Below are 27,072 nucleotides of genomic sequence, written 5' to 3' on the forward strand. Positions count from 1 at the left end.
TACATACTTATAAGGTATGCCATCTGGTGGCTAATGAACCAAACACATTCTCAGAAGTTGAAGCAGTTTTAGAGGACCCACTTTTAGGCCAGTGCAACAGAGCATGCTTTTGCCTTTTTTAAAACCTTACCCATTTTAACCAAATACATACATACATACATACATTCATTCCTGCAGGTCTATCTAATCTATGAAGCTAGTGGCATGTGTTGTGTTGCTCTCCACGGTTCTGGAAGTGCAGGCAGGGCTGCTCTCAGCCGCTGTCCATGGCCGCTGTCCATGGTCCTTATATTATTTTTTTCCCACACCATTTGTGGTGAGTGTGTCTGGTAGATGGAACCCATATAGCTACATCTACTGTAGACTAATTGGATACCTTTATGTTTTGTTTGATTTAATTTCTTTGATTTCTTTGATTTTGCAGCACTTTTTTGCATGCACGTTTAATGTAGTCATCTCTACTTTTACTTTAAAAGATATTGTCAATTTGAGAGACTTGAGTTAATGGCAAGGATTGAAATGTGAAGAAAATAAGTAGGCCTATAAGCTTTTGCATTCCTGTAGCCTATAGTCGTGACTCGTGGTAGCTTGGTTCAAGTGTAGACACGCGTTCACAATGTGTTGGACGATTTAATCTGACACTGCTGCAGACCGAGTGCAACACAGCGATTATAGTCTGTCTCTCTCTCTCTCCAGCTCCCTCCCTCCCTCTCTCTCTCTCTCTCTCTCTCTCTCTCTCTCTCTCAAACACACACACGCACACACACACACACACACACGCACGCAGCACGATGCCACAGCGAAGGCGAGAGTGAACGAAACGAGCCTGGCTCGGCAAACTTGTCGGTGTGTGAGAGGAGTTTGCGTACGCCTGAAAGAGCTCGCGGAACATGGGTCGTCACCATCATCATTATCATCACCACCACCACCACCACCACGTACACGGCACCAGTTTACTTTCTCCGTCGCAGCGCAGAATCACATGAAGAACACGATGCTGTGAAGAAGAAAAACACATTTGGTTTTTTAGCTTAATAGCTTTCTGATTTCGGGAAACTTTTTTTTTTGGTGAGCGGGTGGAATATGGAGGTCATAACTTTTATCCTGTCTAGCCTTGTTGCCCTGCTCTATGTTGGAGGGAACCATTTCACAAGGTGAGAAGTTTATTGTTCATATACCATGACCCCCCCCTCCCTCCCCCTTCCCGTTTGTTTCCTATTAATTAAGGATATTTTCTTTGTAATAGAGTTCGGTACCCGCGTATTCTGTAGCATATATGTAGAGGCTATAGCCTATATATTCTATATAGCCTAATGCGTTGTGTGATATATTTATTTAGCTTACTTATTTATTTATTATAGAGCATTTGCATTTCTCCAGGATGTGAGTTGTTTCCATGGTTTTCGATCCCAGCATCTATAGCTGTCTCACTCTGACTGCGTGTGATGTGAGAGATGGGCGGCACGACACGCGCATTTCTCTTCCAATTGCGTTTTTAAGTTGGATTTAGCATTTTTTTTATATAATCAGGTCATGTCATGCATGGCGTCATTTGGCTCAAGTTTAGCAGGAGCTTTCAATTTAGGACAACACAAATCAGTCAAGTCAATCCAGCTTTGCCTGCATGATCCGTTTCAAACCATCTCTAATGTCTTCTCACTATAGTGTTCACACTTTTTATTCTTCTTTTGCTTACTGAAGATTAATTTGCATAATGCCATGCTTTAGAATAACTTGTTAAGGCAATTGTTTTTTAGATGACCATGCAGGTGTCCCATCTATATAGCTTGATGCATTTCTTTCTGTGGCATCGGCCTAATGCGCACCCACCTACACCAACACACACAGTATACAATCCTCAGCTGATTTAGCCATTTATAGGCTAGCTCAATTCCATTTGTATACTCTCATGAGTTGAACTATAACCACTTGACATTATAGTAAAAAAAAAAGAGATTAAGGTGTAGGCCTATAGACAGAAAAAAGCTGTCCAAGTTCAGAGTCAATTCCGGTTCAGTTTAGTACTGTAAGTCTATAGAGGATTTAAGTACAGTAGTTAACACTCTGAACTGTATACATTACTTGCCCATCATCGTGATGGACGATGCATAGACACTTCTTGGGCGGTTGCATAATCAGGTCTCATTTAATGAAGAGAATACTGCACTGGTTATTCTTCACCACACCAGTATAGGCTACAGTTGACTGAACAATCCGCTTTTCTGATGTACACTGATCATAAGCTGCTATGCACAAACTTGGATTGGATGTTTAAGGGCAAAGGGTGATTGCTGTAGGCTGATAAGTCACTGGCTTTATCAATGGGAGGCCTGTGACAGATGACACGCAATGTTGTTGCAGTCTGCTTCTGTTTGGGCTGACATTTGAGTTCTCCAAATCCAGCTGATATTGCACATCTTTGGGTGAAGTGAGGTGAGGGCGGCCCATTATCAGATAAGGAAAATAACCAGTAGTTTGCTACTGTATATGAAAACATGCTCAATGCTTTTAAAATGTCTCTCATAGCCAAATTATAGTGCCCAATATAATATAGTATATTACTGCTGAATTTATTTCAAGCCACTATAGACAGACTTACTTTGTTATATATATATATATATATATATATATATATATATATATATATATATATACATATATATATATGTGGGTTTACAGCCAACAATACTAACGATAGGTTTTTGAAAGTTCTGTTCTTTTCCCCCCCATCAACAACAAAGGACAACATCTCCTGAATATATACTGTAGCTATATTCAACTAGGTGCGGTAAACTTCCATTTGCCTCATCATGCTCTATTTCAATTCTCAGCGCAGCCGACATCTACTGTAGCCTGTATACCACTAATCCCTAATTTGCTAAAGCCGCGTGTGCGGAAAGTAAATGCCACAAAGTGCTTCTGGTGAAAAGGCCAAGGGGTGAACCCTTTTAAGCTTTGTGCATTTTGGACAAAAATCACAAAGCCTCCAGTAGAGGGAGTGATGGGTATTTTGATTTTCTTAATGACTCTACTCAACTCTAGCTTATTAATTTACCCTGTGGTACAATGGATAACATACTTTGGGCGTTGATTTTTCCTGGTCATCATGTTCATCGTTCATTTAACTCTGAGAGCGTACAAATGTAACCAATGGTTACATTGGTAAATGTATGCACAGACTTGGATTGGATGTTTAAGGGCAAACCATTTGTACATTTGTACTCTCTCAGTTATACAAATGGATGAATATGTCTACAGTAGGCTATAGGCTACTTGCACATACAAGTGCATGTATCAGGTTTAATCAAACATTTCTGTTGTGTTGCAAGCTCATATCATTCATTTTGTTTCAGTATAACTTAATTGTATTGAATTAATTTAATTATTGAATTATCACCTTAGGTGTGGCATCAAATGCTATCAAACACAATGGGCATGAAGTGGAGGATGTCAAGTCTCTACAGAATACAGAATCATAAATTGTTCGAATCAGAAATCAAATTTTAAATATATAACCTACTTAATTCTCTCCCTCTCCCCCCCCCCCCCCCCCCCCCCCTCTCTCTCTCTCTCTCTCTCTCTCTCTCTCTCTCTCTCTCTCTCTCTCTCTCTCTCTAATCTATTTTTATTTAAATAATAAATATGTTACAATGTATAGCCCTATAGGCATTTAACATTGGCTCTTGACCAGAGAGAAATACACATTCGAGATCAGAGTAAATGGCATGAACCACAATCAACAAATTATACCCATGCAGACAGTACCCAGTACATCCTGCAACTATAGGCTACTTCATGGTGTTGTATAGCCTACCAATAGAAAGTCACAAGACTTTGTATTTTGTACCTTTTGTGTACTTTGTGTTAATCTATCAAGTGGAAAATCAGACTGTACCAATGGGTCCATTTGGTTACATGCTGAGAGTAAAATTAACACTCCAGATTTCGCTGCGTATAGGTGTCAAGTGGTGTGCGTGTGTGCGTGCGTGCGTGCGTGCGTGCGTGCGTGCGTGCGTGCGTGCGTTATTTATGCTGAAAATAGCTGATCTGCAAGCTCAAAAGATGCTGCTGTGTGACACCTTGTGAGCTTGTAGATTGGCTATTTTCAGTATACACCGTCGTATGACAAAGTATAAATCAGGCAGTCTCATTAAGGCGTTCTCATTTGTTTTATTTGTACTGTCAGCAGCAAGCTTTTATTATAGTGGGTTGTGGGTAACACTCTTCACAGTAGATCTGTGCCAATGATTCATCCCAAAATGATTGAAATTGGAGCAATTTCCTAATCACAAGAAGCTACCAAGCTATACCAATGAACAAAATGTTCCCTGGTGCTGTAGTGTAGATAATCATTGACCTAGAAATAAATGTAATAAATGTCATTGTAAACTACATACTGAAAGTACCTACATCATTGAAATGCTGGGAATAAAATAAACAAATCGCTGTTTCTGCGTTTTGTAATTGATGTATTGCAACCAGAATGTTCACCGTAAGCACTGCAATATAATTATTTCAATCAATATCATGTAGGACTGTCAGGCCAGAAATAACTCTGAAAACATAAGCGTTGTGCCCAATTTGTAACACTTTCTATATGAAGCCCATGTGTACAAACAAAGCATACTTAAAATGCATTCCAATCTGCTCTTAATGCTTTATAATCATCATAAGTACTCATAAATATCCATGACACTTAGAACAACAGATTATAAAGCATGAACTGTATGTGGCTCATATGGAGCCTATCTGCTGTTTCCATAATGTGAGGCTGCTTGATGTAGTACAAGTACACTAGCCTGGCTAATAAGCCAGACCGAAGCAGCTGTTGGCAAAAATAAATTGCCTGCCGACACACGACACACGACACACGACACACGACAGTGTGATTTGAGTCTGGCTTATTAGCCAGGCTACAAGTACACACCCACTGGACATGACGCTAGTATGTCACACCGTTGTACCCAACCCTGGTGTGTGTTCAAGCAGGGAGGCATTGGGTATCATTTTAATATTCTTTGGTACAGGGCGCCCGCTGGCCAAGTGGTCCAGGCGCATGCCACATATAGGCTTTGGCCTGACAGCGTGTCGTGTGTTCGAGTCCCGTTCATGATGACCTTTGCTGCATGTCTCTCCCCTTCTCTCTCTCCCTCTTTCCTGTCCGTCTTCACTTGATACTATCGATAAAAGCCAAAAAAAAATCTTAAAAAAAAAAAATCTTTGGTACAGTATGACAAGACCAGAGATTGAACCGTAGCTGACTACCCAGTCTCAGGGCGGTCACACAAAACAATGGACCATAGTATTGACAATATACTGTTTAAGCCATTATATCAATTCAAACTTTATTTCAGACTCAGGGGAATCCATATCACAGTAAAAACAACATATAAGATGCTTCATAATGTGTTATGATAAAGCATGATGACTATTTATGAGTGCTTACGGAACAACACAATACTGTGGTTGCTATAGGCAACAGACTATTATTCTCGCTCTGAGACTTTTCTGTCAGAAAAGTGAACCTGCTTTTTGTTAACTTTTGCACAACAGAAAAGTGAAGCTTTTGGTCATGCTCCACACAACTGTTGTCACTGTTGTCATGACTCATGCTTCACATGCCATTACAATATAAATGGTAAGACGGAATTCAGCTCCCAGTGGATTCCACACGTCTCACGTCATGACAGTACAACCACTCATATGGGTTTCATAGAAAGTGTTACAGAGTGACTGACAACAGTTTCCCAGTAGGCTACAGTATGCTACACCCAGTATGTTGCATGTCTATCAGATATCGAAATAAACACTATTTATATACTCCATTGAACAATGGTGTCACTTGCCGAAAATAACTAATCTTGCATGTCGGCAAGCAACACATCGTATGACAGAGTATAAATTGACATTGCAGTGGTGGCCAGCATTTTGTGGTGCCACAGTTACAGATGCCCATTCCATCCATCTCCAACCGCTTATCCGTAGTCGGGTCACGGGGGCAACAGCTCTACCAGAGTGTTCCAGACTTCCCTCTCCAGAGCAACATTATTGACTTCCTCCTGGGGGATCCCGAGACGTTCCAAGGCCAGTGAGTCGATGTGTTTCCTCCAACTGCGCCTTCGTCTGCCCTGGGGTCTCCTCCCAGTGGGACGTGCCTCGAGGACCTCCCTAGGGAGACGCCCGAGAGGCATCCTAACCAGATGCCCGAACCACCTAAGCTGGCTCCTTTCCAGGCAAAGAAGCATGCAACTCTACTCCGAGTCTCTCTTGTGTGACTGAACTTCTCACCCTATCTCTAAGGGAGCTGCCAGCCACCCTTCGAAGAAAACTCATTTCGACCGCTTGTATTCGCGACCTTATTCTTTCGGTCATGACCCACACTTTATGACCATAGGTGAGAGTAGGAACGAAGATTGCTCGGTAGACAGAGAGAGAGAGAGAGCTTTGCCTTCTGGCTCAACTATATTTTCGTCACAACAGTGCAGTACAGCGCAGGAGAGAGCTTTGCCTTCTGGCTCAACTCGCTTTTCGTCACAACAGTGAGCGGTACAGCGATGCCCAGATGCCCATTCATTTCCCCCTCGGAAACCCAGACATTTTTATTTCCAGGGAGAAAAAAAAAGAGTCTGGGACCGAGTCCACTTCAATTCGGCATAGAGTAGCGCAAACGTCAATCACTCTGCTGATTTCTGATCGTCTGCACCTTTGTTAAATTGACGCACACCCATACACGTACACACTCCTCTCTCTATCTGTCGCTCCAATTAATTAGTCTCATGTCGTGCAGCTGCGTCTAGATTCGCCCAGCGGATCCTGCCGGGCGATAGAAAGCATAGGTGGACCCCAGGCTAGGCTCCTGGTGATTCATGACCATAAAACATTTGATTCTGTGTGGGGGGACGTTATATTGTCAGATACTGTAGGCTACTTGCATGAGAGGGGAGAGGAGTGTAGCTGCTTCAGCAGACAGTTTGAGGGTCCAATGGAGTTAGCTGGTTTTGTCAGAGGCACTTTTTAAAAGGATCCCTGGCTAATAAGACAAATATGCCTTAATACATTATAATTGCCGTCTACAAGGGTATAGCTCTATGGAATGTATGGAATGCAAATGCTATTAGCTTAATACTTCTTAAGTATAATGAGCATCAAAGCAATATCTTTTTATACTTGTTATTAGCATGTGCATTCCATATACATGTATTCCATAGGGCTGGACCACACATGGACAAATGACATCATCAACTTCAAGCAACGGGAGTTGTTCCTATTGAGTGAAAGATTAATGATTTCTAAAATAGATTTACAGTGTTTTACATTTTAGATTTTAATTATAGAGCAATTATAATGTATTAAGGCATATTTGTCTTATTAGCCATGACACTTAGAGCCTTTAATGAGTTAGCCTGGATGGCTTGGTTTCAGGCTTAAAATAATTTATGTAAATATGTTCAGATATCTCTATGGGAAAAATCAATGTCTTTGCCAGAAAATGGCCGCCACTGCTTTGCCCTATATAGGCATGACATATCTCAAATTGTTCTTTGCAGTATAGCCTAAATCAGATGGATGGATGGTTGTTTGTTTATCCATGATGTAGTTCCACTTAGAAATTGTACTATAGTTGGAAGCACATTTTAATTAGTTCTTTCTGCTGCCCGCCTTTGTCAGGCTCAGCAACACCAACATACCACGGGAGGTTTGATGTTCCCTTTGAACAGGTGCAAATTGATGTCACCGTACAGCGCTAATTAAGCTTGTTAGCAAGTGTGGTATATTGCGTTCCAAAGACATTGTAAATCTGAGATGGGTCTTTTGTGTTGCCTTTGTAGAACACTTAATCCATTGAGACCTGGAACACATCCATGTCACGTTAGCGTTTAACCACATTAACCATTAACCAATTTTGGGCGGGAACCCCTTTTGGTGTTTTAAACATTATGTTATAATTTAGCTATTGAAAAATAGCAGATCTACAAGCTCATAGCGCGCCACCGAGTGGCGCGCTATGAACTTGTAGGTCTGCTATTTTTGAAAAATCGTTAAAATGTGCCTCAAATCTTTCCGAAAATTGTCATGATTTAGATTTTTTTTTTTTTTTATTTCGACGTCAGGCCTGAATGGGTTAAACAAGATGCTTGACAAAACGAGGCCTCGGGAGATGCAGCCTAATGCAGTAGAATAAAATATTAAGTGGAACGAGCATCGTATCAATGTACTCGTGCACTTTGAACTGTTTTGAAGGGAGCAAAGGTTGAGAGGATCATAAAGTGAGACTGCTTACTGAATCTCCCTGGCAACCAATCAAATGTTTAATCCTGGTTAGTGTTTTTTTAATACATTGCATTTGTCTTTAATGTGCCTTTGAAGTGAATGCTGTGATTGCGAAGTGAGTGTGTGTGTGTGTGTGTGTGTGTGTGTGTGTGTGTGTGTGTGTGTGTGTGTGTGTGTCAGACTGCCACAACAGCTTCGTTCGCTTCCCGCGTTTACTTGTGTATGAAGAGCAGTAGTAACACTTTTGTCAAAACACTTGTAGTGGGGACGCTGTGGGCACTGGGGGCGTGTTCCCTCCTCTGCGTCATCAGTGCCCATACCCGAGGCGGGGTTGGCGAAAGGGCCTTTCTGTGTGGAGTTTGCATGTTCTCCCCGTGTCCCCTAGGGTAGGTACCCTCACATGTTCTCCCCGTGTCCCCTAGGGTACTGTAGGTACCCTCACAAAAACATGCCGTAATCCTGGTCTCTAAACTACCTCCCCCTGGCCACCTGATGGTGGCCACCTGATGGAGGAGAAAGGAACTGGTCGGTATAACGTGTTCCTTCCACGCGCTACGTCCGGCCGGGGAAACTCTCCCCTGGCAGGTTAAAAGAAGCAGCTTGGACTCTTCATGCATAGAAGGAAGCATGAGGTCAGTCCGCTGCCCCCCCAGGTTGGCAGAGGAAGCGTAGTGCCCAGGATTACATTAGATAATTGACACTGGGTGAAAAAATGGGTGAAAAAACTGTGGGCTAAAACATTTAAAAAAAAGGAGAAAAAAACACTTGTAGTAACAAGACCTCTTGATCTACTAACACCACAGATGAGTATACCCAAGGGTGCATTGTAAGGGGGGGGGGGTCTAAACCAACATTGAACTAAAGACAAACATTAAACCTGTGTATAGGACAAAAACCACACCTGTGTGAAGTGAGGGGCGCTCTAACCGCTCTATCATCGTACATCATCATGACGTAAATTAGACACAATGCATGCTTATTTGCTCAGAAACTATGACGTAAAATTCTCCATTCATTGTCAATGGGAATTTAATGTTTGTTTAAGACAAGGTTTGTGGACGGTAACTAAAAGCTGTATGTGGGAGAGGGGCTAGCGCCCCTCAAAAAATGATGTTCCAGGCAAATTAAAAACATCACATTCTGAAATTCTGAAAAGAACGTAAACCGTCCATTTTCATCAAATAAATCCCAATGTATGAACTATATGAACCCCCTTGGAGCTCCATAGGAACGTGAATGGGATGTTCATCCAACAAAAGACCAGTGGTGGAAAGTAACTAAGTACATTTACTTAAGTAAAAAGTTTGTATGCATTTGAAAACTTGAAATGGGACATTTCTGCATAATGAGTACTTTTAGTTTTGGTACTTTAAGTACATTTTGATGCAAATACTTTTGTACTTTTACTCAAGTAAAATTTGAATTCCGTACTTTTACTTTTACAAGATTCTACAAATGTCTTCTAAATCCTGACAGTTTTCTGAAAAACCTGATTCTTTATCAGTGGTGCTCAGCTCACACTATTTCATGTCAAGGACCCCAAAAATGATATGTTGTTCCTGGGACCCCCCAGAAGCAAAGATATGAGTTAAAAATGATTGCCGTGAAAGAATATATATTCAAAGATTTGCGCAGGTTTTTTTTTTGCGTGTGTAGTGTCTTTATAGCTTGTAGATCTGGAACCCCCTGGCTGGCGGAGGGAGTGTAGAGCCCAGGATTACATTCGATAATTGACATTGGGTGAAAGGATGGGTTACATAATCGTGGGATATATATATTTTTTCATAGGGAGACAAATCTTGACAGATCTTTTCTTATGGGAGTCCCTGGCAGGGACGTGCAGAGAGTGCCAAAATCCCATAAGAGGGCACTTTTGGATAAAAATAGCAAAAATAGCAGATCTACAAGTTCACAACGTCGCGGACTCACGCTGCGACGCGTTGAGAGCTTGTAGATCAGCTATTTTCAGGGCACAACCCAGTACTCCTTAGTTAGTGGAGATGCGGTGTACGACATGGATTTCAAAAGCAATTCTCCTGAATGCTGCCTTGGCTTCCGGCATGGCATGGAAAGGAGTGCCATTTGCATTTCTTTCACTATATAGTAAAATGCTGCATTCGTGGTCTGGAAAGGGCGGTTAATTGTTTTACAGACGGGTAAAAGGGCAGGGGCTGAAGCCGCCTTTGATGTCTAGGCCTCACTCACACCTTTCGATCTAGCATACAACATTGATGCATGCTAGATGTATGAAAAGGGTGTGATACATCTTGCCCCAATGCATTTCCAATGGAAGTCACATGGTTTGACACAACATTTGTGTTGTATGGCTTTCGGCTGTGTTTCGACTGCCCCCCTCCACCTCACACAACACAAATGTTGTGTCAAACCATGTGACTCCCATTGGAAATGCATTGGGGCAAGATGTATCACACCCTTTGCATACAACAAGCATACATCAATCTGTTGCGACCATGTGAGTCGCCCCTATGTGTGCACGTCCCTGTCCCTGGCACAAAACACCTTTCACACCGGGTGGCCGTGTTGGGGGTGATTGTTTGAGAACCAGTGGCCTATTGTAGATTCTTTAAGAAACAGCTCTTCCCAGAATTAGCAACTGTCAATTAGTGTTGGGAAAGAAAAGTGTCACACATTGATTCATTCATTAATGAATTCATTCAACGTTCCCCTCTGTCCATGTCATAGCGGTGACATGGATCACCGCTGATCATCTTTATTTCAAATTCAAGTGGGTTTTGTGGTTGGTTATTATGGTAGTAGGGTAAGTTATTTTATTTTGTTAAAATAAATAGCTATATATTGTGATAGTACTCATTGCTATATCGAGTGTTTGTTCAGTAACAGGAGTCTCCATGTCTCTCCAACTTTTTATTCAACAGAAAATGCATTTTCAGGTTGGGATACAAATTTTGTCCAATCAGGATAGAGAACGCAGTCTGGATACAGATTAAACAAGTGGAAAAGTGATGACACAAATAAATGAGCAGACACAATTGGAACTGGCTGAAAACAACCTGAAAATGTATTATCTGTTTATCAAAGAGCTAGAGAGAGACAGGGAGACCCCTGTTGCTGCACAAACACTATAGCGATGATTACTATCAGAATATAGTGATTTAACCTTTTAACAAGAAACATCTTAAAAGATATCTTACCCTACCTTTAATGATGACTGAATGAATGAAAGGTAAAAGTTTCATTTATAAATCTGTTATTTGATCTAAATATAAGCGATTACCTGTAAAATAGTGTGTGCACTAGAATAATTGGCCCAGTGTGGACAAAGCAATTAATTTACTGGATAAATGCCTGAAATACAGTATACTGTAACAGTATACAGCAACTTAATAAAAATAAAATAGAAATATTATACACTGCTATTATATACTATTATACACTGCCCCCTGGTGGTACATGCATTGCTTTGTAACGTCCAAACCACAGTCAAGACACAGCGTGATGTACTGTCTGTAGGCGTACTGTAGATTTATCAGCTGTCAGATGAGATAGATCGATCCAGTTTGTTCCCCTCGCCGGTTGTCGCCTTTCTGGAGCATCTCTGACAAACAATCTGTCAGTGTCAGCTGCAGAAACACAACCCACAGAAATATATAGGGGACAATGATGTCGTGCAGTATGATCTATAGCCAGTGGTGGAAAAAGTAAATGTTTTACTGAAGTAAAAGTATAAAATACTGCAATGTAGATGCACTCCTTTACAAGTAGAAGTCCCATATTCAAAATGTAGGCCTACTCAAGTAAAAGTACAAAAGTATCAGCATCAAAATGTAGCTACTTAAAGTATAGAGTTAAAGTAAAAGTACTTATTGCAGAATGTCCCATTTCACAAGTTCAAAATGTGTACAAGATCTTTTGAAAATAGACGATCTACAAGCTCACATTGTGTCGCGATCTCCAAAATCTTCAAATCTCCAAAATCATCCAAAGTAACTACTAACGTTTTCAAATAATTGTAGTGGAGTAAAACTACAAATTTTGCCTCTGAGATATAGTGAAGTAGAAGTAAAAAAATCACACCCGTGTGAACTGAGTGGTGTAAGGTTTTATATAGCATGATCAGCTGTGGTCTGACGTAATGTCTGACGTAATGAAATCACACCCGGGTGAACTGAGTGACCACTTTCCTAGATAAGGTAAGGTATTATATAGCCTGATCAGCTCTGATCTGACGTAATGAAATCACACCCGGATGTGATTTCACAACTGGCTTTTTTTGTGCGAAAAAATGAGCATGGTTGCTACGGTCATCCAGTTCACCCGGGTGTGATTTAATTACGTCAGAAATTATTTTGAACATAGCAACCATGCTCATTTTTTCTGCACAAAAAAGCCAGTTGTAGGAGTGGTTTACACCACTCAAAAATTGTGAATTGGGTAATACTCAAGTAAAGTACAAATACCACAAAATTGCACTTAAGTACAGTACTTAAGTGAAAGTAATTAGTTACTTTCGACCACTGTCAATAGCTGCACAAACAATGTTATTTATTTGGTATGACAATCTCCTGTATTCAAATGTAAACTATCGGCTGCTGCTGATAGTTTGTCACTGTCCTCTCTGTGCTGGAGTTTCTTCCAGGTTGTGTCCCCGCGGCCCTCACCATGTGGGAGAGGATGAAATGAGCTCACCGTCTGCTGTGTACTTGTCTCCCTTAGGGCCATGCTGAGTGACATTGGGGAGTATGTAGGTAAAGACATTGAAATATCCTGGTTGCCTAATCTGGATGAGTTAATGAAGGGATATGCCAGAAATTTTCGCCCTGGGATAGGAGGTGAGTAATGAGATCTACAGCTTCGTGGCATTGGATTGCATTTCACCCCCTCACATTTACAGCCATCCTTAGCATAAAACTCTCAAGCCCCAGACTGTATATGGGGTTAGCTTTAAGATTTAGTTGTCGCTCGCTCGCTCCTCAATTCCATAAGCCTGAACATTATGTCACTGCCTGGCTGAATGTCTTTAATTTCTCAGGGTTTTGTTTGATTTAAAGCTGCAATCCTTAAAGTTTCATGTCCCGCAGATTCATACCCGGGTCTCCCGTGTCTCTAAGGCTCTTTCAAGATGCCTGCTTGGCTGGGGGAGATATTGTGATTATTATGCGCTTCAGGCAGTACTAACCAGTTCTTCGTTTTCATGTCATATGAAAGCAGGGGATCATAGCTTCAAATTGACATATTGGTTGTTCAGTTTGACCCACCTGTTTTGGAGATATGGCTTATAGAGTATAATGTCTTACAGAAAACTGTGACTAGGTAACTAAGTACCGGTACTAAACTTACAGAAAACAGCGAGTTGAGAAAACAGGCTTGAAAGTTTCACTTCTGTGGTCTCTAACAATTACACCTAGCTACATGTTTAAGCATTTATTTCATATTTACATATGTCAATTTCAGCTCTGACTAGCGTTGTCCCGATCAGATCACGTGAGCAGTAATCGCGGGGCCTAACACACCATTTTCAAATGATCGGAATCAGATCGGGAGCAAAACAACCTGATCGGGACATCCCTAGTATCAATATTATATCCATATCATATTGGACTGGATATTGTCTGTGATTTTGGATATTGTACTATTGTGATATGGCATTGATTGATTGATTTAAATATTTATTAACAGTTTGCAGAATTACAGTACATTTCAAGCATAAACTCAATACAAAGACTGTTAACTGTGAGTGGACGACCCAATTAAGCATTACACTTGTTTACAAGAGGGTCCACCATGTTCAATTCATCAAAACATTTAGAGACGTACAGATAGACACTTCTATATAGACAAAGAACAGAACAGGAATTCATCATAAAGGAGGTAAAAAGGGAAAAGAAACATATACAGTGAGGGATAAGTGTTCTAAAAAATGGCGAGAGACATGGCCAAAGCATTTCCGAGGGTCCCCAGCCAAAAAGGTTGAGAACCCCTGTTGTAGGGTGGGGAAAATCACGGCACTCTTGCATCTTTAAAATAAGTTCCGGATTGCAGCTTTAAATATCTAGTACAAGAGCTACAGTAAAGTACTTAAATAATCATGCTGAGCATTTGAGCGAGACGAGTGAACACACAAATGATTCAGTGCATGCAGTGGTGGAAAGGAAGTTTTTGTACTGCACTTAAGTACAATTTTGAGGTATTTTCCTTTGAGTATTTCCAATTTCCAGTACTTTTACTTCTACTCCACTACATATCGAAGGCAAATATTGTACTTTTAGTATACAATTATTTTAAACTAGTTTCTAGTCACCCGTATTGTCCCCGAATATAAGACGACTCTGATCATAAGACTCATTTGTGGAAAAATAACATTGAATGTAAAATAGTTTAGTCCCCGATTATAATACGACCCGCTTTTTCGGACATTTCCATTGGAAAAAAACGTAGTCTTATATTCATGCCACTAGTATTTTTGTAGATTTTGTTTCTTATTACAAACATACATTAACCACTTCAGCCCTATACATTTCGGCCATTTTCAAAAGATTTTTATACATGAAACATTATGAAACATTTGAAACATTTGAAAACTTGTGAAATGAAACATTCTGCACAATGAGTACTTTCTACTTTTGTACTTGAAGTACATTTGGATACCAATACCTTTAGTACATTTTGAATTCTGGACATTTACTTTGTAACAGAGTACTTCGACATACTGTATCAGTACTGATAGATTTTACTTAAGTAAAGGATGCGCGTACTATTTCCACCATTGAGTGCATGCAGGGAATACTGACATAAATGGCACCTTTTAAGTGCCGGAGGGAAGGAGGGGCCAGGGGGGGTGCTCCGGTGCTGTGATAGAGACCTTGTTAAGAATGGCTGCAAAATGTGAAACATCCAATGACCACAGTGTTAGATTTCTCAATCTCACAGCTTAACAAAGGTGAAAACAAATGCTGTTCAGGGATGCAATGCAACTCACCAAACGCCACAGCTTTGTATGAGACATCCTATCCTATTGTCCCTTAACTGACATTCCTGCTAATGTTCTATGAAACTATATCCGTGAGCCATGTTTTATACTCGTCGTGCGGTGGTGGCGCGTGCCGACAATAGCCCTATTTTCGGCGCACGACATCCCTGTACGACAGACTATAATTTAAGCATTAAGATGACAAGTTCGGAACAAAAGGTTGTTCATGCATGACCATTAGGGAATCATATCAGTTGGCACAATGGCCCTTTACCCGGCTCATATCCCATATTAGCCATCAATCACAAGGGGTATTGTTATTCTGAAAGCATTAGACTGAAACAAAATACGACTTGAAACATTCCCTCGTTATCATTTCTCATGATAAATAGTTAACCTTAATTTGTTAATAATGCATGATGCAAATGCATTATGAATGTCTATTGGGTCTTCTAAAGGAGTTACCAGTTCAAATTTGACAGTTATTGCATCAGGGGATGAGAAAGTTGGCTCCCGTAACGCCCTCTAAAAGTCAGCTCCATTGACCTCGACTTCCAATCATCGTCGACACACTGCAAATTGCCTCGCCCTCTACGCCCACAATAAATGGGCTATAGAATACGATTTGCCATAAATGGTTATGGGATAAGTGTTGAGCGGTGGTGGGGGAACGGTAATGTATGATTCCTTAATGTTCAATATAAATAGCCTTTCTGCTACGCTTCACCGACCTCCTATCTACTCTTGCTGCCTCAAGCATCTCATAGCAGTGGCACAATCCATGCAAATCGCACGCACACGCACGCACGCACGCACGCACACACGCACACGCACACACACACGCACACACAATACACACACCACACACACTACACACACACCCAAAACAAGCCGTAGTGCGCATGGAAGCCATGAATACGCTCACGCTCACTCCATGAAACTCCATTCGAGGTCAAGGTCACATGTGTGAATGTCCATGGAGCGCTGTGTGGACATGCTGTAGCATGGTTATTGGCTAAGAAGGATGATGCGTAATCTATATGCGCTGCATGAGTGTTGGGTTGTGGGGGGGGGGGGGGGGGTCAGCAGCTGTAGAGAAACACTGTTGGGGAAAGAATGGAGGGTTTTGGGGGGGGGGGGTCGTCAGGTGTTCTTTTCTCACTTGTCTTCCTGCAGGCCCTCCGGTGAACGTGGCCATGGCTATCGAAGTGGCCAGTATTGACCACATCTCAGAGGCCAACATGGTAACGTATACAGTAGAGCTCTACAGTACTGTCCTCTTTTCCAGGGTCATTATTATTATTATTATTATAGATTTGCATTTTGTTTTTTATGTTTTATTTAGTTTTTTTTTTTTTTTTTTTTAATGTCTGTTTAGGTTATAAATAGTTTTTAAAAGCGAGTTTTCTTGTTTAGCTTTTGTTCTTTGTATCTATTGAAAAGATTTTAGTTTAGCTTTTCGTCACAGAGAGATTCTCCACAGAGAGATTCTCCACATTTCTCCCATGCATTCTGCATTGGTGCAAATAAAAGATTAGCATAATCCAGATGTATGAGTCTAGAGGATTTGGAAACATGCTTAGTGAGGGACCTGTGTGAGACATAAATTCAGTTTTTTGTATTAATAATTTGACACTTTTATGCCTTGGGGGTATTCAGTTCATATTGCTAAGAAACAAGTGCCTCCTTTCTGAAAAAATAGAGAAAATCCAAAAATGCACGTTCAGACAGAATTTCAATTATTGTTAATTGGTAATCATGGCCATCTCATTCCTAAATTCAGGCAGCAGATAATCAATGCCTAAGTGTTCACCGTGGAAGCTAAAACTCCACTGACCATGAAATAGAGACAGATTTTATGATGTTTATCTAAGTGGTTCTGACCGAATGAGTTTTATTTCAGTAGTTTGAGCACTTATGGAGCAGAGCATGTGTCCATATTCCCGTGAAATTGTTCTGGCTATATTGTCACTGGCCCTAATATCAGTGTCCCATTATCGGTGGGACGACAACTCTGGGATTTGTCGTGATTACCGTCCGTACCGTCACGTCTCTGAGTTCTTAGAGAAAATGCAGTCCCCTTCACAGATCCACACTGTTATGTCTGAGTCTGTATAAATCCATTCTGGTGTAGGCTGGCTTTGCCCTTTAATCCCAGTGATTATGGATGCAACGTGTGTTGGCCTGCTGACAGAAACATAGAGTATGGCCTATCTGTCCTGTTGTGTTGACTTTGATCCAGGATCTAATTGTGTAGCCAACCAGGCCGCATCATCTCTGATCTCTTCAATGTGTTCAAAATGCCCATAGAAATGTCCTTGGCTCAACTGTATCCCGGCGTGTGGTCTCTCTCTCTCTCTCTCTATCTCTCTGTGTGTGTGTCTGTGTGTCTGTGTGTGTGTGTGCGTGCGTGCGTGCGTGCGTGCATTCACATTCAATGTGAATGTGAATGAACCCACCATGTCCTTGTCATGCTTGTGTCTGTCTGTCTGTCTGTCTGTCTGTGTGCGTGCGTGCGTGCGTGCGTGCGTGCGTGCGTGCGTGCGTGCGTGCGTGCGTTCACATTCAATGTGAATGTGAATGAACACACCATGTCCTTGTCATGCTTGTGTCTGTCTGTGTGCGTGCACGTGTGCCTTTATTTTTGGCCGTCTGGCATGCAGGACTACACCATGACCGTGTTCCTACGCCAGAGCTGGCGTGACGACCGCCTGTCCTACAACCACACCAACAAGACTCTGGGCCTGGACAGCCGCTTCGTGGACAAGCTCTGGCTGCCCGACACGTTCATTGTCAACGCCAAGTCGGCCTGGTTCCACGACGTCACCGTGGAGAACAAGCTGATCCGCCTGCAGCCCGACGGGGTCATCCTCTACAGCAGCCGGTAGGGGGTGCCACAGGCATGGGAGAGAGAGAGAGAGAGAGAGAGAGAGAGAGAGAGAGAGAGAGAGAGAGAGAGAGAGAGAGAGAGAGAGAGAGAGAGAGAGAGAGAGAGAGAGAGAGAAAGCCGGTAGGGGGTGCCACAGGCATGGGAGAGAGAGAGAGAGAGAGAGAGAGAGAGAGAGAGAGAGAGAGAGAGAGAGCAAGCCGGTAGGGGGTGCCACAGGTCTGAAGGAGGGAGAGAGAGAGAGAGAAGAGAGAGAGAGAGTAGAGAGAGAGAAGAGAGAGTAGAGAGAGTAGAGAGAGAGAGAGAGAGAGCGAGAGAGAGAGAGAGAGAGAGAGAGAAGAGAGAGTGAGTAGAGAGAGTAGAGAGAGAGTAGAGAGAGTAGAGAGAGAGAGAGGGAGAGAGAGAGAAGAGAGAGTAGAGAGAGTAGAGAGAGAGTAGAGAGAGTAGAGAGAGAGAGAGTAGAGAGAGAGGAGAGAGAGAGAGAGACAATGGCAGAAAGGGAGGGGGGAACTGGAAGAGTTCTAGAGGGCGAGGGGAGGCGTACAGTCCACTGTAAACGGCTCAGTGATGTAACTCTGAGATATTGAGCCAAATGGACCATTGCGGGTCCTTATGGTTCCATTTGTACACTCTCAGAATTAGAAATGGGTGAATGAATATTAACACAGATGACTTTTACTGTGTACAAAAATCAACAGTGAAGATTGACTGCAGAAATGGAACCGTAACGTAGCAATTATACAGACATACAGTACACCTACTGACCTTTAAAGAAGAATTCCGGCGTAACCATTCTTACCTTAATCTGATGTTATCCAATAATTTTGATCGCTCGAAACTTATCCTGTCTTTCACAATAATCGAATACACTGCACAGTGTTTTGTCCCAGTGTTTTGTTTTGTTTGGTCATAGGCGAACAAGCCTATGACCCAGCGCACACGTATGCTCTGAGATGCGATGCACTGGATGCTACTGTATGTAATTTGTGATTTGTCACCTGTACGACTCGTTATTGGATATAATAACATCAGATTAAGGTAGGGCTACTCAATTTAAAATGGCTCAGGGGCCGCAAGCTAAAAATGTCAGTATTATTTTGAAACATTTACAAATATATTTTGTAACAGAGAATACACGATTAGTCTAAAAATTAAGGAAACACACAGTAAAAAGCCACATTTCCATCTATAAGGCCAAACCTCAATGATAATAATTAACAGAGTATTACAGTTGAATAAATAAGTGGTTAATACTCAGCTGACATCAGGTCATATCACGTTCTCTTGGAACAAACAATACAATACCTACCATCTTGTTCAAAACAATGAAAATAACTCATTATATTTGTATTGGTATGACCGTGACGGGCCGCAGATACATTAACCTGACCTGAGGACGATTCTACAAATACCTTCTAAATCAGTTTTCTGAAAAACGTCATGTTTCTAGGTCAGTGGTGCTCAAACTATTTCATGTCAGGGACCCCCAGAGTTATCTATATTTAGCCACGGACCCCCATCTGAAAATATGTTGTTCCAAAGATTTGTGCCACATTTTCTCAATGTTTTTTAAAAATAGCAGATTTATAAGCTCGTAGCACGGCACTCGCATTCTCCTTTAATGGTATGCATCGGTTGTTGTTTAACTACCCCCCCTCCCCCCTCTCGGTTGTAGAATCACTTCAACGGTGGCGTGTGACATGGACCTGACTAAGTACCCCATGGATGAACAGGAGTGCACGCTGGACCTGGAAAGCTGTGAGTGTGGTCATACTTTCCTCTGGACATAATCTTACTGCTTGAAAGCGGCCATCATACGCAGATAAGGTGTTATTGTAGCGGTTATTTTGATGGGTAAACTAGAAAAGGTACAGCTGAGCACAGGTCTCCGCCAGGTCAGGTAGGTTATTGTGGGCCAGCAATGTTCGAAATTCAGTCATTATAGAGGCGAGTGGAAAGTTGAGGGATTAATGTTGATGATTAATGATGTTAGGGATTAATGATGTGGGATTAATGTTGATGATTAATGTTGATGAATGTTGATTAATGTTGATGAATGCACACGCTGCATTCATGATTTGAGGCATTTTGTTAAAAACTTTTGATGCCAATCTTAGCCAGTCACATAACAATGGAATATGAAAAAACGGACAGATCCTTCTTTATCACATGACTATCGAGATACTGTGTACCGATTTGCGTGATGTTTGGACAAAATCTGTATCTGTAGGACTAATGTCAAAACATGTGTAGCCAAAATCAGCCTCCTGGTGGCACTATAACATGTCGATTGGTATCAGAGGTTCTGCTCTGGCATGCAAGGGAGAGTATGTACACAGTTTAATGACGACCTGGCCAACAATGCCAGAGATTAGCTGTTCACAGACGGAAGGACGGATACACGGACACACAGATGGATACGGACGGACGGACGGAAGGACGGATGGATACACGGACACACAGACACACAGACGGACAGACAGGGGCGCAAAACATAGCCTTCGGTCTGGCGGAGACAAATATCATACTGTGTTATTGTAGAGGTCATCTCAATGTAAATATATTCAGCCCACTCGCTGTTAAATGGGCCACTGACATTCTGGATCAGAAGAAAAACTGTCTGCAATGAAAAATCCCACAGAATAATGAGCCGTGTTACAAGCTCCTGTCCCTCCATGCAAAGATAAAAAATGACACTGCGTCAAAGCACCCAGAGTAGAGCTGGGAGCGTAATATAATCTTTTACAGGACGCATCATGCACTGGTACTAAAATGTCTGGCTGTGTTTGTTTGTTCCAGATGGTTATTCGTCCGAGGACATCGTGTATCACTGGTCGGAAAGTCAGAAGCACATCCACGGCCTGGACAAACTGGAGCTCTCCCAGTTCACCATCATTGACTATAGCTTTGTCACAGAGGTGATGAACTTCAAGTCTGGTGAGCCTTTTTTGTTGGAGCAGTTCTTTGTTGGAGCAGCCATCTTGAAAGTCTCTTGGATGTGCATTGACTGCTATAAAAAAAAGAAAAATAAGAAGCGGAGCACAAAGACCTCAGAATCTTTTCAGAATCGTTTTTGAAGCCATCTGTGTGGTTATAATAATCTATGCAAAGGCCATGCATCATTAGAATACTTCCTAATACAAAGAAGATGACAGGACATCATTCTTAAAATAACTACACTTGAAGTATATACAGCATATAAATAATGTTGTTTTGTCAGTATAGGAGCAGTGAAGTGGCTTGCCAAAACCTTTGAACTACAGTTGGGTTTTCCATAAGTGAGACATTGTGTGAAATGGATAAAAAGTGGTCATTGTACAGAAGAGTGATGGTGCTTCTGTCTTCTGTTTCCCCCATGCAGCGGGTCGCTTCCCCAGGCTCAGCCTTCGTTTCGAGCTGAGACGGAATCGAGGCGTCTACATCATCCAGTCATACATGCCCTCTATATTATTGGTTGCCATGTCCTGGGTTTCCTTTTGGATCAGCCAGACAGCAGTCCCAGCTCGGGTGTCCTTAGGTGATGAGCGCCGTTTCACCAAAGACAGAATTTATGTCCATCGTGTGGATTAAATCCATCGCCCCCAAAACGTCCCTACCCTTCACAGTACCTTTTTATTTGCCCTAATTTAGTATTCTATAGGCTATGAATTATGCATACATTTGATGCTGGAGTCATCATCCTGGTCCCACTGTACAATGATTGTCAATGGCAGTGGTTCTCAACGCCCCAGGGGTACTTTTACTCCACTAGAAATATTTGAAAACTTTACTGTACTTTTGTATTTGGATTATTATTACAAAACAGACATTAACCCACTTCAGCTCTATATACAGTTGAGTGCCAATGAGCTTGTCCTTTTTTCTTTGCAGAGGTTTGCAAGCTCTGCGCATTTCACAATTTAGATATTATGTCCACTAGGGGGAGTAGAGAGCTATATAAAATCTCCCAGTGGTAACAGTCCGTGACGCATATGTATTATTTCACCTGGCGCTGCTAGTTCGAATCCCGGATTATACAACATTTTGTCAAATAAATGCATACCGAAGTAGCAATAAATATATAAAAGTCCGGCCGTGCTGGATATGAGGAAACAAATCCGTGTGAATAACTTTTTTTGTTTCGTTTTCTCGCTGTGAATGAAAATAAAAATCCAGTCCCCTCCCCTAGGTGATTAAACAAAAAGGAATCACCCTCCCCTATTAATTAACATCACATTTACCTCAGTATTATTTATTACGGCCATGTGAAGCTCACAATGCTCACACATATTTTCAAAAGATCTTTGTACAACTTGTGAAACGAGACCTTCTGCATAACCAGTGCGTTCTACTTTCGGTACTTAAAGTACATTTTGATACCAAATACTTTTTGCCTATTACTCAGACAGAGTAAAATATTAACAGAGTATTTCAACATTGCAGTATTGATACGTAGTCAATTAAAAAAAAAAACAAGTGAATATTTTTTCCACCACTGACCAATGGTCCGATGTTCCTCTGCACATTTTCAGTGGTGGAAAGTAACTAAGTACATTGACTTAAGTACTGTACGATTTTGAGGTATTTGTACTTTACTTGAACATGAAAAATGTTCAGTTCTTTATACTTTTACTCCACTCCAAATATTTGAAAACTTTAGTTACTAGTTACTTTGTAGATTTTGATTATTAATACAAAACACACATTAACCACTTCAGCCCTATACACATTTTGGCCATTTGAAAATAGCCGATCTACAAGCTCGCAATGCGTCGTGATGCGAAGTACATTTTGATACCAATACTTTTGTACTTTTACTCAAGTACATTTTGAATTCTGAACAATTACTTGTAACAGAGTAGTTCTACAGTACATTGCAGTGTTGATGGTTTTACTTAAGTAACAAATTTGAGTACTTTTCCCCACCCCCCTTGTTGTAATATCTAAGTACTGGACCCTCGTCTGGTTTGACAGACAGGTAGTGTGTGTGTGCAGGCTGGGTGGTGTGTGACAATCCAGTTGAAGTATTCCTTTGGTACGGCGACTGCGGCGGTGGGCCCGGGAGAACAATAACGCGACACGAGACAGTATCACGCTAAAGGTTCACACAGTTTATTACACAACAGGAACATATATAGTGCTGGATCATGACGTGACAACAAGATATGAGACATAGAAACGTGACAATGATAATGACTAATGCAGCAAGGCTGGCGCTGAGATGTCTCTCGTAGCCTATCCATAAAGTATGCTACAGTACAGGCAGTACACAATACATATCAAGTACACTGTATCTCAAGTTCAAGTACACAGACTAAGATGTACATGGGCAGCTCATATTATAACACCCCTCTGTACACTTTGCAGGGATCACCACGGTTCTTACCATGACCACGCTGATGGTGAGTGCGCGCTCCTCCCTGCCTCGGGCGTCTGCTATCAAGGCCCTCGACGTCTACTTCTGGATCTGTTACATCTTCGTGTTCGCCGCTCTCATCGAGTACGCCTTCGCTCACTACAACGCCGACTACAGACTCAAAGAGAAGGCCAAGGCGAAGGAGAAGCACATGAACTCCGAGGTGAGGAGGACATTTTTCAGCTCCGGCTGCAACTATGGAATATGTTTTTTTTAAATCAGGGCCGATCACGTCATTTTCAAATGATTGGAGTTAGATCGGGACCAAAAAAACGTGATCGGGACATCCCTAGTATGAATATTATATCCATATCACGATATTAGACTGGATATTGTCTGTGATTTTGAATATAGTGCAATTGTGATATGGCTATAAAAACTGATTGGGAAAAAACGGTATCGGCCTACTGAAAATCAAATGATCAGAATCGGATCGGGAGCAAAAGAAACGTGATCGGGACATCCCTAGTTTTTAACGAATTAAACTATTGATTATTTTTTGATTCATCATATAATGTTATGTTAGAACATGTTTTTCCGATTAACAACTTAAGCAGTATTTTATACAAGTTACACCAACTGTGTTGTGCAAATATAGTCCAAATACTACAAGCTCACAACACGTTGCATCCAGTTTGTAGACCAGCCATTTTCCAAAATGTATTAAAATCGATTAATTTATATAATCGATCAAACAGATTAATTCCATTAACTCTTAGTGCATGCCTTTTTGCACGGTCCTTAGGATAATAAACATATCCAATGTTACTAGAGGAAGCTATAGCAAAGAGTTGTGACTTTGACCTTTGATATAAATAGTTTTATGCGGGCAGCCAAATGAGCGTGGATGTGAGTTCATGAGGATGTGGGTCTATGATGTTAGAGTAGGCAATAGAGCGTCGCAGTCCCGCCTCCTACCCTGGACCAGGAAATGAAACCCAATGCATTATTCTCATAGACATTTCTTAAAGTATTTATTTAAAGACGGTTACGCCGCGGACAAAGCCAACTCGAGTCGTGACAACTCATGACAACACAAACAATATTTTGGACCAAACAAATAATTAGAAAGAAGAAAAAAACGGCAGGTTACAACACTTTTTTTGTTGTTTTTCTTCTTTGTAATTATTTGTTTGGTCCAAAATATTGTTTGTGTTGTCATGAGTTGTCACGACTCGAGTTGGCTTTGTCCGCGGCGTAACCGTCTTTAAATAAATACTTTAAGAAATGTCTATGAGAATAATGCATTTCCTGGTCCAGGGTAGGAGGCGGGACTGCGACGCTCTATTGTCTGTCCTGATGAAGGTCTAAGGGGCGACTCACACCTTTACATCTAGCATACAACATTGATGCATGCTAGATGCATGAGACTTATTGACTGCTGCAAGCTCACAATGCATTTCCAATGGAAGTCACATGGTTTGACACAACATTATTTGTGTTGTACGGCTTTCGACTGTGTTTCGACTGCCCCCCTCCCCCTCATACAACACAAATATTGTGTCAAACCACGTGACTCCCATTGGAAATGCATTGTGAGCTTGCATCAGTCAATAAGTCTCATGCATCAGCCATACATCAGTCTGTTGTAAAGGTGTGAGTCAGGCCTAAGGCTGAGCTCACACCTTTCATGCAATTCTCTGTGCTCGTTGGGTGTTGTGTCATGGCCGCCCAGCGGCCCAATGCATTTCCAATGGAGGTCACATGGTTTGACCCAACATTGTGTTGTGTGAGGGGGAGGGGCGCACGGCTGCGCCCCTCCCCCTCACACAACACAATGTTGGGTCAAACCATGTGACCTCCATTGGAAATACATTGGGCGGCCATGACACAACACAACATGCATCCAACGAGCACGAGAATTGCATGAAAGGTGTGAGCTCAGTGTTGTGTGAGGGGGAGGGGCGGACAACTGCGCCCCTCCCCCTCACACAACACAATGTTGGGTCAAACCATGTGACCTCCATTGGAAATGCATTGGGCCGCTGGGCGGCCATGACACAACACCCAACGAGCACAGAGAATTGCATGAACCGTGTGAGTGCACCCCAAGGCCTCACTCAGACCTTTAAAACATTGATGCATGCTTGTTGTATGAATGTTGTGAGTGTCATGGCCGCCCCAATGCATTTCCAATGGAACATGGTTTGTAGTCCACATTTTGGACTACAAACTGTTGTATGGCTTTCGGCTGTGTTTCGACTGCGCCCCTCCCCCTCATACAACACAAATGTTGTGTCAAACCATGTGACTCCCATTGGAAATGCATTGGGGCAAGCTGTGTCACACCCTTTGTATACAACAAGCATACAGCAATCTGTTGCGACCGTGTGAGTGAGGCCTAAGCGACCGAAACGTCGACCTAATAAAGAGCAACATTTCTTTGGCAAGTGTCTGACAGTGTGCTCAGTGTGCTCTTCTTTGTCTTTCAAAGATACCCTTTTCATTATATGCTCTATTGCCCTACGCAGTACGCACCTGTCACCAGTCTTTTGAGGTACTGTGCATCGGCCTTTTGCTATATAGGCAGAGACATCATGAGGTCTGACCCACACCTCAACCTATCCAGTGCTGTAAAGTAACTAAGTACATTTATCTCAAGTGCTGTACTTAAGTAACATTCTGAGGTACTTTTACTTTACTGGAGTATTTCAAATTTACAATACTTTTACTTCTACATCTCAGATTCAAATATTGTACTTTTAGTCCACTATACAATTATTTGAAAACTTTAGTTACTAGTTAGATTTTGATTATTATTATTACAAACATACATTAAGTACTAAATGTTGGCCATTTGAAAATAGCCGATCTACAAGCTTTTTGATGCATTTGAAAACTTGAAATGCATGAGACATTTTTTACTCAAGTACATTTTGAATTCCGCACTTTTGCTTGTAACAGAGTAGTTCTATATTGCAGTATTGATACTTTTACTTAAGCAAAACCTTTAGTACTTCTTCCACAACTGAACCACTGAACCCACACGCTAATACAAACCATGGCATACCTCTCTCTCCCTCTCGCCCTCCTCCAGTCCATAGTGAAGAACGGCAAGCAGGCCATGGTGCTCTTCTCCCTGTCGGTCACCGGCATGAACCAGGGTGTCGTGATCTCCAACCGCCACTGCCGCGGCGGCGGCCAGCCCCCGGGGGAGGGCGGCGGCGGCGAGGAGGGGGCGGAGCCGTCGCGAAGGAGGCGGACCTCCCGGCAGACGGAGGAGAGCGAGGAGGAGAAGAAGAAGTGCTGCTCCAATTGCTCGTGCAAGCCCATCGACGCTGACACCATCGACGTCTACGCCAGGGCCATGTTCCCCCTCACGTTCGCCGTGGTGAATGTGATCTACTGGGTGGCCTACACCATGTGAGCGGGAAACCATGTCGAGGACTATCTGCGAATGGCCAGCGCTCACGGCTGTATATAGGGAAGAAAAGGAAATGGGGGCGGAACGAACGGTTCCGCTTTGAATCCTGGAACTGTGGAGAGATCAAAAAAGAAAATTAAAAAGAAAGCTTCGAGAGAAATGAAGTGTATGCTATGGCTTATGAATATGGTAATTAAAGGAAGTAT

At 42.0% G+C, this 27,072-nt stretch overlaps 1 protein-coding gene across 1 annotated transcript; it reads left to right on the plus strand.

Annotated features, from left to right (window-relative positions):
* Positions 1–1,083: 1,083 nt before the first annotated feature.
* On the plus strand, positions 1,084–26,894 carry gabrd (gamma-aminobutyric acid type A receptor subunit delta; the record flags this gene model as incomplete). The annotated part of the gene is made up of 9 exons (XM_079496010.1): positions 1,084–1,154; positions 12,967–13,082; positions 16,397–16,464; positions 17,884–18,104; positions 19,783–19,865; positions 20,907–21,044; positions 21,469–21,624; positions 23,454–23,665; positions 26,540–26,894. 9 exons carry the CDS (start codon positions 1,084–1,086, stop codon positions 26,867–26,869), a joined length of 1,395 nt encoding a protein of 464 aa, XP_079352136.1. The 3' UTR covers positions 26,870–26,894.
* Positions 26,895–27,072: the final 178 nt, after the last annotated feature.

This window comes from Electrona antarctica, assembly GCF_951216825.1.
Source record: "Electrona antarctica genome assembly, chromosome: 2".
Lineage (NCBI taxonomy): Eukaryota > Metazoa > Chordata > Actinopteri > Myctophiformes > Myctophidae > Electrona > Electrona antarctica.